The following is a 13,973-nucleotide window of genomic DNA, read 5'->3' as shown; positions in this document are numbered from 1 at the left end:
GGCGATACCCCAGCAGGGGGATAAAAAGGGACAGGTTTGCTAAGGCAGGACACACACGACAGCCGAGGTAACGAGACCCTGGAAGCGGTGCACCTCTCACGAGTCGGTGGGAAGTACCGGACAACCCACAGGGTGGAAAGGTACGATCAGCGGGAACCCGGTGTGTGTCCGCCCTTGCTTGGGTGCCGGGTTCACTGCAGAGGATCGACCGCATCTGGAGGAGGGGTCACAGTCGGTGACCTCAGGTGACATCACCAAGGACCTGCCCAAAAGCTGCTTGTGAGCCATACCACCGGTCTGTGAGTGGAAGCCGTGTCTGAATGATCAGTCGTTCCCGTTCTCTCTCTCTCTCCCCCCACGTTGTCCATCGCCATGGCAACAATTACTGCGAACTGAACTAAATTGGACTGAACTTTTGTGTCACTTTGAAATTTGGTCATTTACCCCTAGACAACGATAGAGCTTGATTGATGCTGTTATCTTAATTCTGTGCACATGTGTGTTTATCATTGATGAACTGTTGCATTTATTATCCTTTCGATTACCGTGTTGCTTGTTTCTTTAATAAAACTTTCTTAGTTCTAGTAATCCAGACTCCAACTGAGTGATCCATTTCTGCTGGTTTGGCAACCCAGTTACGGGGTACGTAACAGAGGAAATAGGTAAAAAAAAAGGAATCACTGATCAAGTCCGAGAGGAAATAGGAACCAGGATATCAGAAGGTAAAGGGAAAATTAACTGGAGATATCACTGGGTGTGCAGAAGGTGGATAAGGGAGTAGGAAACAGAGGAATGTAAGAAATGGAATAAGTAATAGGGCAGAGAAATGAAGTTGAGGGAAATAAGCATGGATAGAGACATAACATGTTGCATGAAAAATGGAGAGAGAATCACAAGATGAGAAATAAAGTCTGGAAATGAAGCACAATGGTACAGAATATATAAAGGAGTGCTGGATATGTTAGAAATGTGTAAGATACAGGCTAGAAAGAGCAGAAATCAAAATAAAGCATTTCTGATCAGTTTAAACTATTTTTGTAGCTTGGCTTTTTTCCTTAAACCAGCATTGGTCTTGTTTTTTTCCATCCTGGTGACTTGAACATAGCTAAATAAATCCCATCTGTCAAGACAATTCAACTACACAGTTGTAGAAATGTATATATTCTGTGGCAGTACAAGGCATCATCACCATGGCAAGAAAAGCAGCAGCACAAATAATAGACAAGAATTCAATCACTTACCATTCCCCTAATTAATTCTCTACTTCGCAAAAAAGCATGCCAATACCCGTTTTTTGTTTGGGTTCCCAGATAAAGTAAGAAGGCAAAGCATTTCAAGTGCAAATAGAGAGTGAAATGTTTTATTAAAATGCACAGCACAAAAACTGAACAACTCTGTTCACATAATACCAAATGAGCTCTTACCATCCCAAATAGTTCTTTTTATACCTGATTCCTAGAATGGACAACAGTAGTAATGTCCAAAACATTGGTTAGATGTGGTCTTTAAGCATCTGAACAAACTATCTAGATTTCACAATTATTGCCTTTCTAGATGCCATGAAAAGTGGTACGGGTCACCTTCATGAACTACACGACATTCACACCTCTATGACAAACAGGAATTAGGGGAGGGTTGTTTTCAAACATGGTGAAAATTTCACTTACAAGTGATCTGCCTGTGACTTAAGAAAGATAAACAGACAAGCCAGGAAGCTTTGTTGAGAGAAAAAAAATGCATCATATTTCATAAAGCTAGTTGCAAGGACATATAATGCACAGAAAAAGAGCAAGCTTAACTTGGAAATTAAGTCAAATGCAAAGAAAAATGTCTCTTTAAATGGACTAACATGGTCATTTCAGCATTAAATATTGTTATGAAGATTCTACTGTTAATGATATCCGACTAACTTCCTCATTTTTCACAAATGTCATCCACAAAGAATTTTGCAATAAGAGGAATGTATGGATATATTAATACATTACAACAGTGACTATATTTGAAAAGTATTGCAGATGCTCTGAAATGGACATAAAATGCACCATGTAAGTTCAAATTTCTTTCTTTAACTGCAGGTCAAAAACACTTCCATTATCTTGGAGCAGAGACACTAATTCAGAGCATTATTCTCAACGGCACCTGAAAAGATGCTTTTCAAGTAGCTGTCTTTCAGAGAGGTCAGAAACACCACATCTGAACATCCACAAGATAGCTTTCCTGGCATTAATGAGTGTTTTTTCAAGCCAAAACTTATTCTAATTGGTCATCAGAGAGTTATTTGCGTAGGAGGGTAAGTTGGCAGGACTTGTTCTAAAATTCAAAGGAAAACCAAAATCAAATTTTTAAGCCAATTGTGCACTTATCAATTGGGTTACAATCTGGTCCTGGCTTCAAAGCTTGAATACTTGGACTATGATGCCAGTATTCAGGTCTGCACTGTCACTGATCCAGGCAAAGGCTGGAACATATCTGAGTTGTTTGGTTTAACAATTAATCCTAAATGTTTAGTAAAACAGAATTTGTTTTCAGTATTTTGACTGAATACCAAATCACTCAACTGTATTTCTTGTTCAACTTATTTTCCAGCACATGGACTGCATGACATAAATTACAGACTATTGTAATCAAGAACTCCTGTTTGTAGATAATCTCTTATACAGATTGTATGCAGCAGCATAAATCCAGATTTTCTAGTATAAATGAGTAACAAATAAATCCACTACATTTGTCATGGAACCCCAAGTAACTTTCCATGAGAACATGAAAATAAAAGCTGCAAATGTCAAAAATCTAAATTAAAAACACACATCAGTAAAGCAGCATTAGTGGAGAGAGAAACCAAATTAATTTCACATCAATGACTCTTCACTTAAAATCATGCTTAATATGTTTCCATTGTCCATTGAAAATAGAATTGGAAGGGAAAATTCACGATGAAATCTAGATCTGGGAATAAGGATTTTTAAGAAATAACTTGTTCTTTTTGTTGCTATACAGTGAAACTTTACAACATTAAACCCAGGACATATTCTAACCACAGGGGCAGAGAATAACGACAGGAAGAGGAAATCAGTGTTCATTACATTGTGCCATCAAAACTCATCAGTTATTTCTTATAAGCACGTGGAAGATTGTTATTATTTGTCTCCTGCTGAACATTTATATCTTTGCTTGAAATAGCTTTACTTTCTGTTGCTGTCCAAACAGCTGACAAAGTTAAGACCCCCGGAACCTGAGCTGAGTTGTAAGGCAAAATTCTGTTGTAGATGATGATGGAATTTTATATAGAAATTGAAACGTATTGTTCAATCTGAAAACAGGGTTTTAAGTCAAAGTAAGGGAAACGAACAGTGTGAAATGCAAATTACTACGGTAGTCTGGGATAATGGAAAAAAGAACTAATACATAGTTTTAAAAAATCAGAGATCAGATAAGGAAGATGAATAAATTAATAAAGCAATAGTATAATACTAGAACAATCAAATGACAAACAAAAAATACTCCAAAGGCTTCCATTCATATGCAAAAGGACAGATTGTCAAAAATTAATGCAGGGTTAAATAATAATGGGACCAGGCAGGGCTGACAGTAATCTAGGAAAGGCAGACAGTTTTCTGAGGTTGTACCTAGCAGAAAAGGTAAGAGGGAAAAAAAAACACTGAATGGGATGGAATTTCATTAGGCTTTTAATGAGGTGTTACCCAAGAGGTTAGTAAAAAAAAGTTAGAACACATGGTTTTGAAGTAAATATGTCAATATGAATTAATGGACAAAAAGAGTTTTAAGGTTGGGAAGCAGTGATGTGGGTTAACAAGGATCAGTGCATGGGCACGAGATGCTTGAAGTTTATATTTATAATTTATTATGGGAACTGGGTGCCAATGTGGCCTGTCAGGAGACGTACGCAGATTTCAAGGGGCTATAGTCCATCAGAGTGAATGGGCAAGGACAGGGCACATGGAGTATAATGTGGAAAATGTGAGGTCACCAACTTTAGTGAAAAATAGCATTATGGGATATTTTTTAAATGGCAAGACACTGAAAGTGCACAGAATCTGGGTGTGTACGTATACAAATCACGTAACATTAATATATGGGCACTACATCTCATTAGCCAGCCGGTGGTGTAGTGGCATCTGCACCAGACTTTGAGGCAAATGGTCCTGAGTTCGAATCTGGCTGGCTTTAATTAACAGTCAAGGATCATAATTTGTAAGAAACAAACACACCTCACAAGCAGATTGATGCACAGCTCTCTGTCAGAAAAACCACAATAAACTGATCCAAACAGAATGCCAGTCACCAGTGCCTCGGTGGTTTCAGCAGGGTTAGAAAGTATAGAAACATAGAAAAACCTACAGCACAACACAGGCCCGTCGGCCCACAAAACTGTGCCAAACATCTCCTTACCTGAGAAATTACCTAGGCTTACCCACAGCCCTCTATTTTTCTGAGCTCCATATACCTGTCCAGGAGTCTCTTAAAAGACCCTATCGTATCCGCCTCCACCACTGTCGCCGGCAGCCCATTCCACGCACTCACCACTCTCTGCGTAACAACTTACCCCTGATATCTCCTCTGTACCTACTTCCAAGCACCTTAAAACTAACTGTGCCCTCTCGTGCCAGCCATTTCAGCCCTGGGAAAAAGCCTCTGACTACCCACACGATCAATGCCTCTCATTACCTTATACAGCTCTATCAGGTCACCTCTCATCCTCTGTCGCTCCCAGACAAAAAGGCCAAGTTCACTTAACCTATTCTCATAAAGCATGCTCCCCAACCCAGGCAACATCCTTGTAAATCTCCTCTGCACCCTTTCTATGGTTTCCATATCCTTCCTATAGTGAGGCGATCAGAATTGAGCACAGTACTCCAAGTGGGGTCTGACCAGGGTCCTATATAGCTGCAACATTACCTCTCAGCTCCTAAACTCAATCCCACAATTGATGAAGGCCAATGCACCAAATGCTTTCTTGACCACAGAGTCAAACTGCACAGCAGCTTTGAGTATCCTATGGACTCGGACCCCAAAATCCCTCTGATCCTCCACACTGCCAAAAGTCTTACCATTAATATATATTCTGCCATCATTTTTGACCTATCAAAATGAACCACCTCACACTTATCTGGGTTGAACTCCATCTGCTACTTCTCAGCCCAGTTTTACATCCTATCGATGTCCCACTGTAACCTCTGACAGCCCTCCACACTATCCACAACACCTCCAACCTTTGTATCATCAGCAAATTTACTAACCCATCCCTCCATTTCTTCAACACACATCAAAGTTGCTGGTGAACGCAGCAGGCCAGGCAGCATCTCTAGGAGGAGGTACAGTCGACGTTTCGGGCCGAGACCCTTCGTCAGGACTAACTGAAGGAAGAGCTAGTAAGAGATTTGAAAGTGGGAGGGGGAGGGGGAGATCCAAAATGATAGGAGAAGACAGGAGGGGGAGGGATGGAGCCAAGAGCTGGATCCATCTTGGCTCCATCCCGCCCCCTCCTGTCTTCTCCTATCATTTTGGATCTCCTCCTCCCCCTCCCCCTCTCACTCCCACTTTCAAATCTCTTACTAGCTCTTCCTTCAGTTAGTCCTGACGAAGGGTCTCGGCCTGAAACGTCGACTGTACCTCTTCCTAGAGATGCTGCCTGGCCTTCTGCATTCACCAGCAACTTTGATGTGTGTTGCTTGAATTTCCAGCATCTGCAGAATTCCTCGTGCCTTCATTTCTTCATCCAGGTTACTTATAAAAATCACGAAGAGAAAGGGTCCCAGAACAGATCCCTGAGGCACACCACTAGTCACCGACCTCCATGAAAAATATGACCATCTACAACCACCATTTACCTTCTGTGGGCAAGCCATTTCTGGATTTACAAAGTAATTTTCCCTTGGACCCCCGTGCCTCCTTACTTTCTCAATAAGCCTTGCATGGGGTACCTTGTCAAATACCTTGCTGAAATCCATATACACTACCTTGAAATTAAAATGGTCATAACCTTGTAAAGAAATTGTTCAAATGAAATGGCACCATGTTCATCAGTTGAGAGATGAGTAAAAAGAAATGACATTTGACAGAAATGATGCCATGCAGAGCTGATTATCTTGGAGGTGTCTGTAAGGTATTTGTGTCCTCTATGAATGACATACCTCTTCTTGAGTGAATTGTCAAAAAATTGTAGGTATCCCATTTTGATTACTATACTATTCTCAATTCCTGCAACAGTGTGAACGACTAAACCTTATATGCTTCATCTATCATCACAAAAGATCTGCAAGGTCAGGTCCTAAGGAAATGTTTCTGAATGAGGCTAACCTTGAATTGGATTTTGAGAGAAGTACTGACCTTGATTTTAGTTTGCTTGATAAAACTCAATCAACAAACAGTGCCTGCAGTGCTCTTAAAGTTAAAGTTGTCGTTGTCTTTGCTCTTGGAAACTTTGCATCAGAATCTTGGCAGGCAGTCTCTCCTGAACAAATTACTACCTGCTGAAAAGTGAGGAAGCTTCCGTTTTTGATAAGTGCCAATCGTGCATTTGTCTACAGAGGCAGAACCCCCTTAATGCTGGCATTCATAGAGGGCCCTCACTCCCTCATAGACATTTTGCTGACAAATTTCTACCATGAAGACTTTGAACCAGGACACTGAGCTCTAGCTCCACTGATCTTCAGATCCCTGTGAAGGATCTCCTGCTGCCTTGGGAGAACACAGCCACGTACCCTTCCATCACTGCATAGCATGTCTCATCCCTTGCTACCACTCACTTACTGCATTGTATTATCACTCTGTAAAGATTACTTTCCAAGTTTAGACTTGTGAGAAAGGCTGTTACAAACTCGGGAAATTCTACCACCATTGTTCAACGTTCCTTAAAAAGGATTATCATTATGTACGGGAACCTGCAAGCCTGGCTCTTGGATTTAGAAATTTTGCTTTTTTGAAATACCATTAAGATTGCTTTTACTGCTTTAATGCCAAAAAGCACAAACTTCTCAGTTTTAGTATCCCTATATATCAAATTAAAAGCCCAAATTCTTCTGAGACCTTTCTCTATAATCGTTCCACTTATACAATTCAGCTCAGTAAATGCGATTCTTGTCACCTCTTCTTGCCTATTAATCAATATCCAACAATCACCTCTTTACTGCTGCATATAGTCTCTATAACCCTTTTGCCCAACATTCTAGTTCACTTCACGTAACATCAGTAAACTTTTAACCTTGCATTTTTTCATATCCTAATCCATAACACCTGATCTTCTTAGACCCTCAAAGTCTTAAGATGAAACATTATGCAACAGATTGTCATAATTATGCACTTGTGCTCAATTCTCCCTTGTACAATGGAATTTATAGTCTAGGACAATTAAATAAAAGCAAGAAATAGAGTTAATAACAGAGTGAAAATAATTCTTTAAGACAGTCCAGGGCTAATTAAGTGCAGTTCTTGCCAATATTTATGCCTTAGCTAACTTTGTCTAAACAGATGATCTGATTCTTCATATTTTCATTATTTGTAGGATCTTTCCAGCACAAATTAGATATACAGCACTCCCCCTGAAATTATAACAATGGATGCACCAGAAATTCTTCTTCGGCTCTGAGACGTCAGAGGATTATGGGATGTAGCACGGAACATCACTAATTAACGCAAAATCAAGCAGAATCATTATAGTTAAAACAAATTAAAACTATCAATTGTATAATTATCCAATGTTCCATTTTGTTAATTAAACATACAAAATAAATGTAAATTATTCTAACAACTGGTTTGATAAGTAATTGCCCTGTGTGTTTATAATTAACAAACTCTACTCAGTTACATCAATATATGAAGCCAAATTCTTAATGAATGTCATTCATTTCTGAGCTACTCACTGTAAAACTGTTGTTAACATTTTTCGTGCTGGATTCTGCGACACTGGCATCCGTTAAATCGACCTCATCAAATATAATGGACTAGAAGGAGAAAAAAAAATACAAGAAGATTATTGGAAGCAGTGTGCCCTATGTTACATCAAAGCTTGCTGAGCCGTAAAATTGGCCTTATACCACATAGCAATGTGATTAATGGGGTCGGTTGACCCCACAGTCCCCTTAGAACAGTGGGAGGATCCAATCTAAAAGATACTTTCCAGAAATCAATCACAGAATCATGGAAATGTTACGATACAGGAGATCTGTTGTGCCCACATCTGTTGTCAAAGAACAACCTGGCCAGATCCCACCTCCCAGCATTAATTCTGTACCCCCTTGGTCAAAGCTCTTCACATCCAAGCACTGTTTAAAGGCATTGAGAGCTTCTGCCTCTCAGTGTCTTTTCAGGCAGTGAATTTCAGAACCATGCCACTCTTAAGGTGTAAAAAACTCATTCATCATCTTCCCTCTAATCCCTTATCTAGTACTTCAAACCTGTGCCACCTGTTTTTTTTAATTTAGAGATACAGTGCAGCAACAGGCCCTTGTTGCCCAATTAACATTCACTGATTACCCTACTGTATAAACCCGCACATCTTTGGAATGTGCGAGGAAACTTATGCACCAAGAGGAAACGCACACACTCATGGGGAGAACGTATAAATTCCTTAGAGACAGCAGTGGAAATGAACCCAAGATGCTGGCACCATGATAATATTATGGCTTGTTTTTGGCTCTTCAGTTAAAGAAACTGGATCTTCTTAATTATGCTGTGTAGTATAATCCTCAATTAAGCATTCCCCTGGCCAAAGAATATTTCCTCGTAGATATCTAATATTTCCTCGTAGCTACAATTTTCCAGTCTTGGTGCATTGTCCTTGATCTCTTCTGCACCCTCTCCTGCGCAATTACAGCTTTCCTGTAATGTGGTGACTAGAATTGCTTACAGATCTCTGGCTTTTACCTAACATCTCTAAAATAAACATACAGTTGAACCACTCTCCAGCCCAGTTGTAGAAGAATAATAATTAAGGGAATTATTATCAGCTTTAAAAATAAGTTAATCACCAGGCCCAGATAAAAAACATCTTTAAAAAAGCAAGAAAATTGCAGAAGCACAAGATTGAGGATGACTTTCTTCTATTCTAATTCTGTGTGCACTGAAGTAACTGATGAGGCCGACATAGAGACCACTGGCTCATCATTAGATGGAGCAGGAGGTGCATGACAGGGCATCCGAAGCAGAACTGCATACGGTTCTCAGATATCATCCCTGCTCTTATATTTTATGCTTTGGCTAATAAAAGAAATAATCCTGTATCCTCTTCAGCCACCTTTTGACCTGTCCAGCAGTCTGCAATACGCTGTGGACATACTGCATACTGCAAGACTGTCTATTTCTCTAAACCATTTATTATCCCATTTACTGTAATTTCCTTTGCTTTGCCACACTTTCCCAAATGTAGTACCTCCTATGAAATTTCATCTGCCCAAATCACCACACTACCTTGTCCTTCCAGCAGTCTAAAGCTTTCTGTTCACTATCAGCCACATGGCCTTTTTTAATGTATCTCCTGCTGGCTTCGTTAACATGCTTCTTACATTTAGGTCTAAATCATTAATACACATTACAAAAAGCAAACAGCTGACATAGAGGCATTCAGTGAAAAAAAAATCCACTGACCATTATTCTCCTCTTTGTGCCACTGAGCTAATTTGGAACAGTGGGGTTTATTTGGATGGGACTTTGTCAAACAGACTTGCAAAATCGATGCAGACCACATCAAATGCACTGTGTTGATTCAAAAATTTCATTTCTTTAACAAATCTTCTCTGTTCTTTCCAAATGAAGGTTTACAGCAGGGGTGGCCAACCTTTTACATTCCATGCGTCAATTTTTTCACTCACGAGTTCAGATGCGCCATACAACTCTTGCACCCCCATTCAATTCTTGTAAAAATGTTAATACAGTATAGAACTCGTGCGTGAAAAAATTGACGCATAGAATGTAAAAGGTTGGCCACCCCTGGTTTATAGTATCTCTTCAAATGGGTTCCAATATTTGTCTACTGATCATGTTTACCTTCCCCTTTAACTGGTTTGTCCCTCTCTCCCTTTTAAAAAAATACAATACCAGCAGTGTTACTGGCATTTCCAATCATCAGCACTACTTCTGAAGCTAGGGTGGAGTGAAAATTCCTATTTAAAGCTTCTGTACTTTTCTCACAGCCTGGGATATATTTAAGCTGCTCCTAGTTACATACCTACTTTCAAACAGATAAACACCTTAATACTTCCTCTTTTACTATAGGGCCTGAGAGAGGGGGAGAACAGATTGCACAGTTATATGCTTAGTTAACTTCAGAGGGATGAGGGGGAAATTGATTCATCGTCATATTACTGAGAGATCACTGAAGCACTCTAATTCACAAATATTTTACAGCGAGATTACTGAAGGAATAGAAGCCCATTCTGTTCTATGTTATAAAGATCAGTGGGTGATATGGGAAGGGATTGTGCCTCCAATGAGTACTTTAATTTGGAGGGTGGACAGGGAAGAGCTAATATGTTACATCACCTTGTTGATGGACTCCCTGGGAGAAAGGCGAATCCTGTTCTAATGGATACAACAATAAATAATAATACTTATATAATAAACAGAGGAAGACCTTAGCATCAAATACTACCCTGAAAACTGTTGGATTGGGAATGAGAACAGTAGAATCTGAGTTAAAGTACTCTCCGTCCCAACCACTTCCTGCTTGAGTAAACTACATTTTTTGTTTGTCTTTAGATAGCTGCCAAATGATTGAGGCCTTTGGCCCTGTGTGCTGGAAAGCTAAATTTATACCGTGTGAATTTGTAGATGGCACTAAACACTCAGAAAAGAATTTTCCAGTATATGTCATTCTTAAACATTTCTCATGACTGTGGAGTATAACAGTAATATAGACAACTGTTCCAGTCCAAGAATGACCAATTCAGAATCAGTGGCTCAGAACAAATCTGTTTCTTAGTAATAATAAGAAAGTAATTGAATGCACCACAAATTGTCTTCTATTGGATTTTCTAAACGCACTGCACAGTGTACCATATTAGGATTGGGAGTGACAAAAGCACCATGCCAAAGGAGTGAATTTATTCCGAGCAGTAATCCCTGCTTTGTTTGCAGCTCCTATCATTCAGCTGAGAACTCTATTTGTAACAGGCTTTTACAAAATTAGATTACTTTGCACACTGGCTGTGGAAATTGGGAATTGAGCAGCAGCTGGATACAAACCAAAACATGCTAAATAGAGGATAATTAACACAAGGTAAATTAATGAGGAAGAGAAAGAAGACTTTTCGGAATAGCTGGCACTGCCGATGAAAGGAGATCAAATCCTTATCTTCTACCTTGTAACTTTTGGTTTTAATGAAACTCCTGGAAATTAAACCTCACTACAATTTAGTCTCAGCATTCTACAATCCTGATTACTATCTAGTGATAACTCCTGGAAAGTGCCATAAGTAGGTATGGAGTGAGAACACGATGTCTGGTTGGGGGTGGGGGGGGCTACTGCACAAGATCGAAGTAAGTTGCGTAAAGTTGTAAAATTAATCAGCTCCATCATGAGTACCAGCCTCCGTAGTATCCAAGATATCTTCAAGGTGCGGTGCTTCAGGAAGGTGGCTTTATTAAGGACCCCCACCACCCAGGACATGCCCTCTTCTCGTTGTTACCGTCAGGAAGGACATACAGAAGTCAGAAAGCACACACTCAATGATTCAGGAACAGCCTCTTCACTTCTACCATCCAATTTCTAAATGGACATTCCACCCATGAACACTACCTCACTACTTTTTTTTGATTATTTCTGCTCCTTGCACATTTATTTTAACTTAACTATTTAATATACTTTGTTGTAATCTAGTTTTTTCTATATTTATCATATATTACATTGTACTGCTGCCACGAAGTTTAGAAATTTTACATCATATGCTGGTGATATTAAACCTGATTCTGACTACTTGTGTCTCACCACTACTGAACTGCCTACCCATTGTCACAACCTGGATACAAGTAAAATTAACAATTTAGTGAAGCGACTAGTGGTAGCATCCAGCTAATTCCACCAAGGATCCAAAAACAAAATGTCTATTAAAAGTTAAAAATAGAAAACGAAAACTTGGGAAACATTGATCAACCTTCAGTGATCTTAAATATTTACTGTTTCTCTTTTCACAAATGTCACTGACGTGGTAAGCATATCCATCATTTTGTTTTTATTCCAGAAATAGCAGGACAATGATCATACCTCTGTAAGTTTTCAGATGCTTATGGATAAGGATAAGACTGGACCTAGGAGAAAGTGCTACATTGGATAAGGCTAATTACAAGAGTATGAGGTAGGAGCTGGGGAGAATAGACCTGCAGCTGCTGTTATTGTGCAAGTCTACATCAAACACGTGGGCAAAGTTTACAGGTTAGCTGGTCAGAATGTTTAAATGTTTGCCATGAGGGAGAAAGAAAAGGACAGCAAAATTCAGGAACTTGGATGACAAGGGTTGTTGCAAATATAGTTAAAAAGAAAAAAAGCATACTGTATGTAAGGCTTAAAAAGTTGCAATCGTACAGGACCCTCAAGAAATATTAGAAGTAGGAAAGAATCAGAAAGTTTAAAAGGGGCCATGAAGTGTCCTTGACAAATACAATTAGACAATCCCAAGACACATTAAAAACAAGAGAGTAACTAGGGAGAGTGCAGGACCACTGACAAACAAAAAAGGGAAGTTATGCCTGGAAACAGAGGAAGTTGGCAAGATGCAAAACAAGTACTCTACATTAGCATTCTTCAAGGAGAATGACAAAGGATAGTGAGATCAGACAAATATGCTGACATTCTAGAGCATGTTAATATCCAGGAGGAGAGCCTGTTGGGTGTTTTAAAGAACATTAAGGTGGATAGATCCCCAGGACCTAGTGGGACCTATCCAGGTTATTCAGAGAGGCGAGAGATAGATTATTGTGGCCCTGACAGAGATCTACACTTCAGCCACATGTCAGGTGTAGGAGCCTAAAAAAATAGCCAACGTTGTTCCTTTGTTTAAAATTGTCAATAGAGATAACCAGAAAATTATAGGCCAGTAAGTCTTAAAACAGTGGTAGGTAAATTGCTACCGAACATAGGAATATGATCTACTTGTATCTGCAAAAGCAGAGACTTTTGGGGATAGTCAGAACAACCCTGTGTAGGGAAGGTCATGTCTTACAAATTTATATGAGTGCTTTGAGTAGGTAATTAAGAAGGTCGATGAGGGCAGGGCCATGGACATTGCCTTCATGGACTTTAGTGAAGTTTTTGAGTAGGTTCCATACTAAATTGATCCTGAAGACTGGATCTACAATTGGCTTGGCCATAGAAGCAGAGGGAAGTGGTGGATGAGTACTTTCCTGTCTGGAGGTCTGCGACCAATATTCCACAATGATGAGTGTGGGACATCTGTTGTTTGTGATATATATGTAAATGATTTGCACCAAAATCTAGACGGGTTGATTAGTAAGTCTGCAGAAGACAGAAAATTTGGTAGTTTTGTGGATAGTGAGGCAGACTATCAAAGGATTCAGCAGGATATAGAATAGTTGGAAATATGGGCAAAGAAGGGCAGATGGATAATAACCTGAAGCATGAAGTGTCGCACTTTCAGAGGTCAAATGAAAGAGGAAAGTATATAGTTCATTGCAAGAACCTTATGTACATTTAAATACAGATGCATCTTGGGGGTACGTAGCTTCCTTAAAGTGGCAACACAAGTAGATAGGGCAATAAGGAAGACATATGGCATGCTTGCCTTCATTGGTGGAGACAAGGAGCACAAAAGTCAGGAAGTCATACTGCAGCTATATAGAACTTTGGTTAAGTCACATTTGGAATATCATGTGCAGTTCTGGTTGCTGCATTATAGAAAGAATATGGAGGCTTTGGAAAAGTGCAGAAGAGGCCCACCAAGATGTTGCATGGATTAGAAAGTATCAGCTATATAGAGAGATTTAACAAAATTGGACTGTTTTCT

General features: G+C 39.5%; 1 protein-coding gene across 2 annotated transcripts in view; it reads right to left on the bottom strand.

Annotated features, from left to right (window-relative positions):
- LOC134345423 (diacylglycerol kinase delta-like) overlaps positions 1-13,973 on the bottom strand; it is a 185,282-nt gene that overhangs the window by 122,100 nt on the left and 49,209 nt on the right. For both annotated transcript variants that reach the window (XM_063046054.1, XM_063046055.1), the window contains exon 3: positions 7,881-7,961. In XM_063046054.1, the coding sequence (XP_062902124.1) occupies positions 7,881-7,961 (81 nt within the window). The remainder of the gene's footprint in view (positions 1-7,880; positions 7,962-13,973) is intronic.

The sequence above is a fragment of the Mobula hypostoma genome, chromosome 4, assembly GCF_963921235.1.
Source record: "Mobula hypostoma chromosome 4, sMobHyp1.1, whole genome shotgun sequence".
NCBI classification, from domain to species: Eukaryota; Metazoa; Chordata; class Chondrichthyes; order Myliobatiformes; family Myliobatidae; genus Mobula; species Mobula hypostoma.
This window is presented reverse-complemented; position numbering and strand designations above follow the sequence as displayed.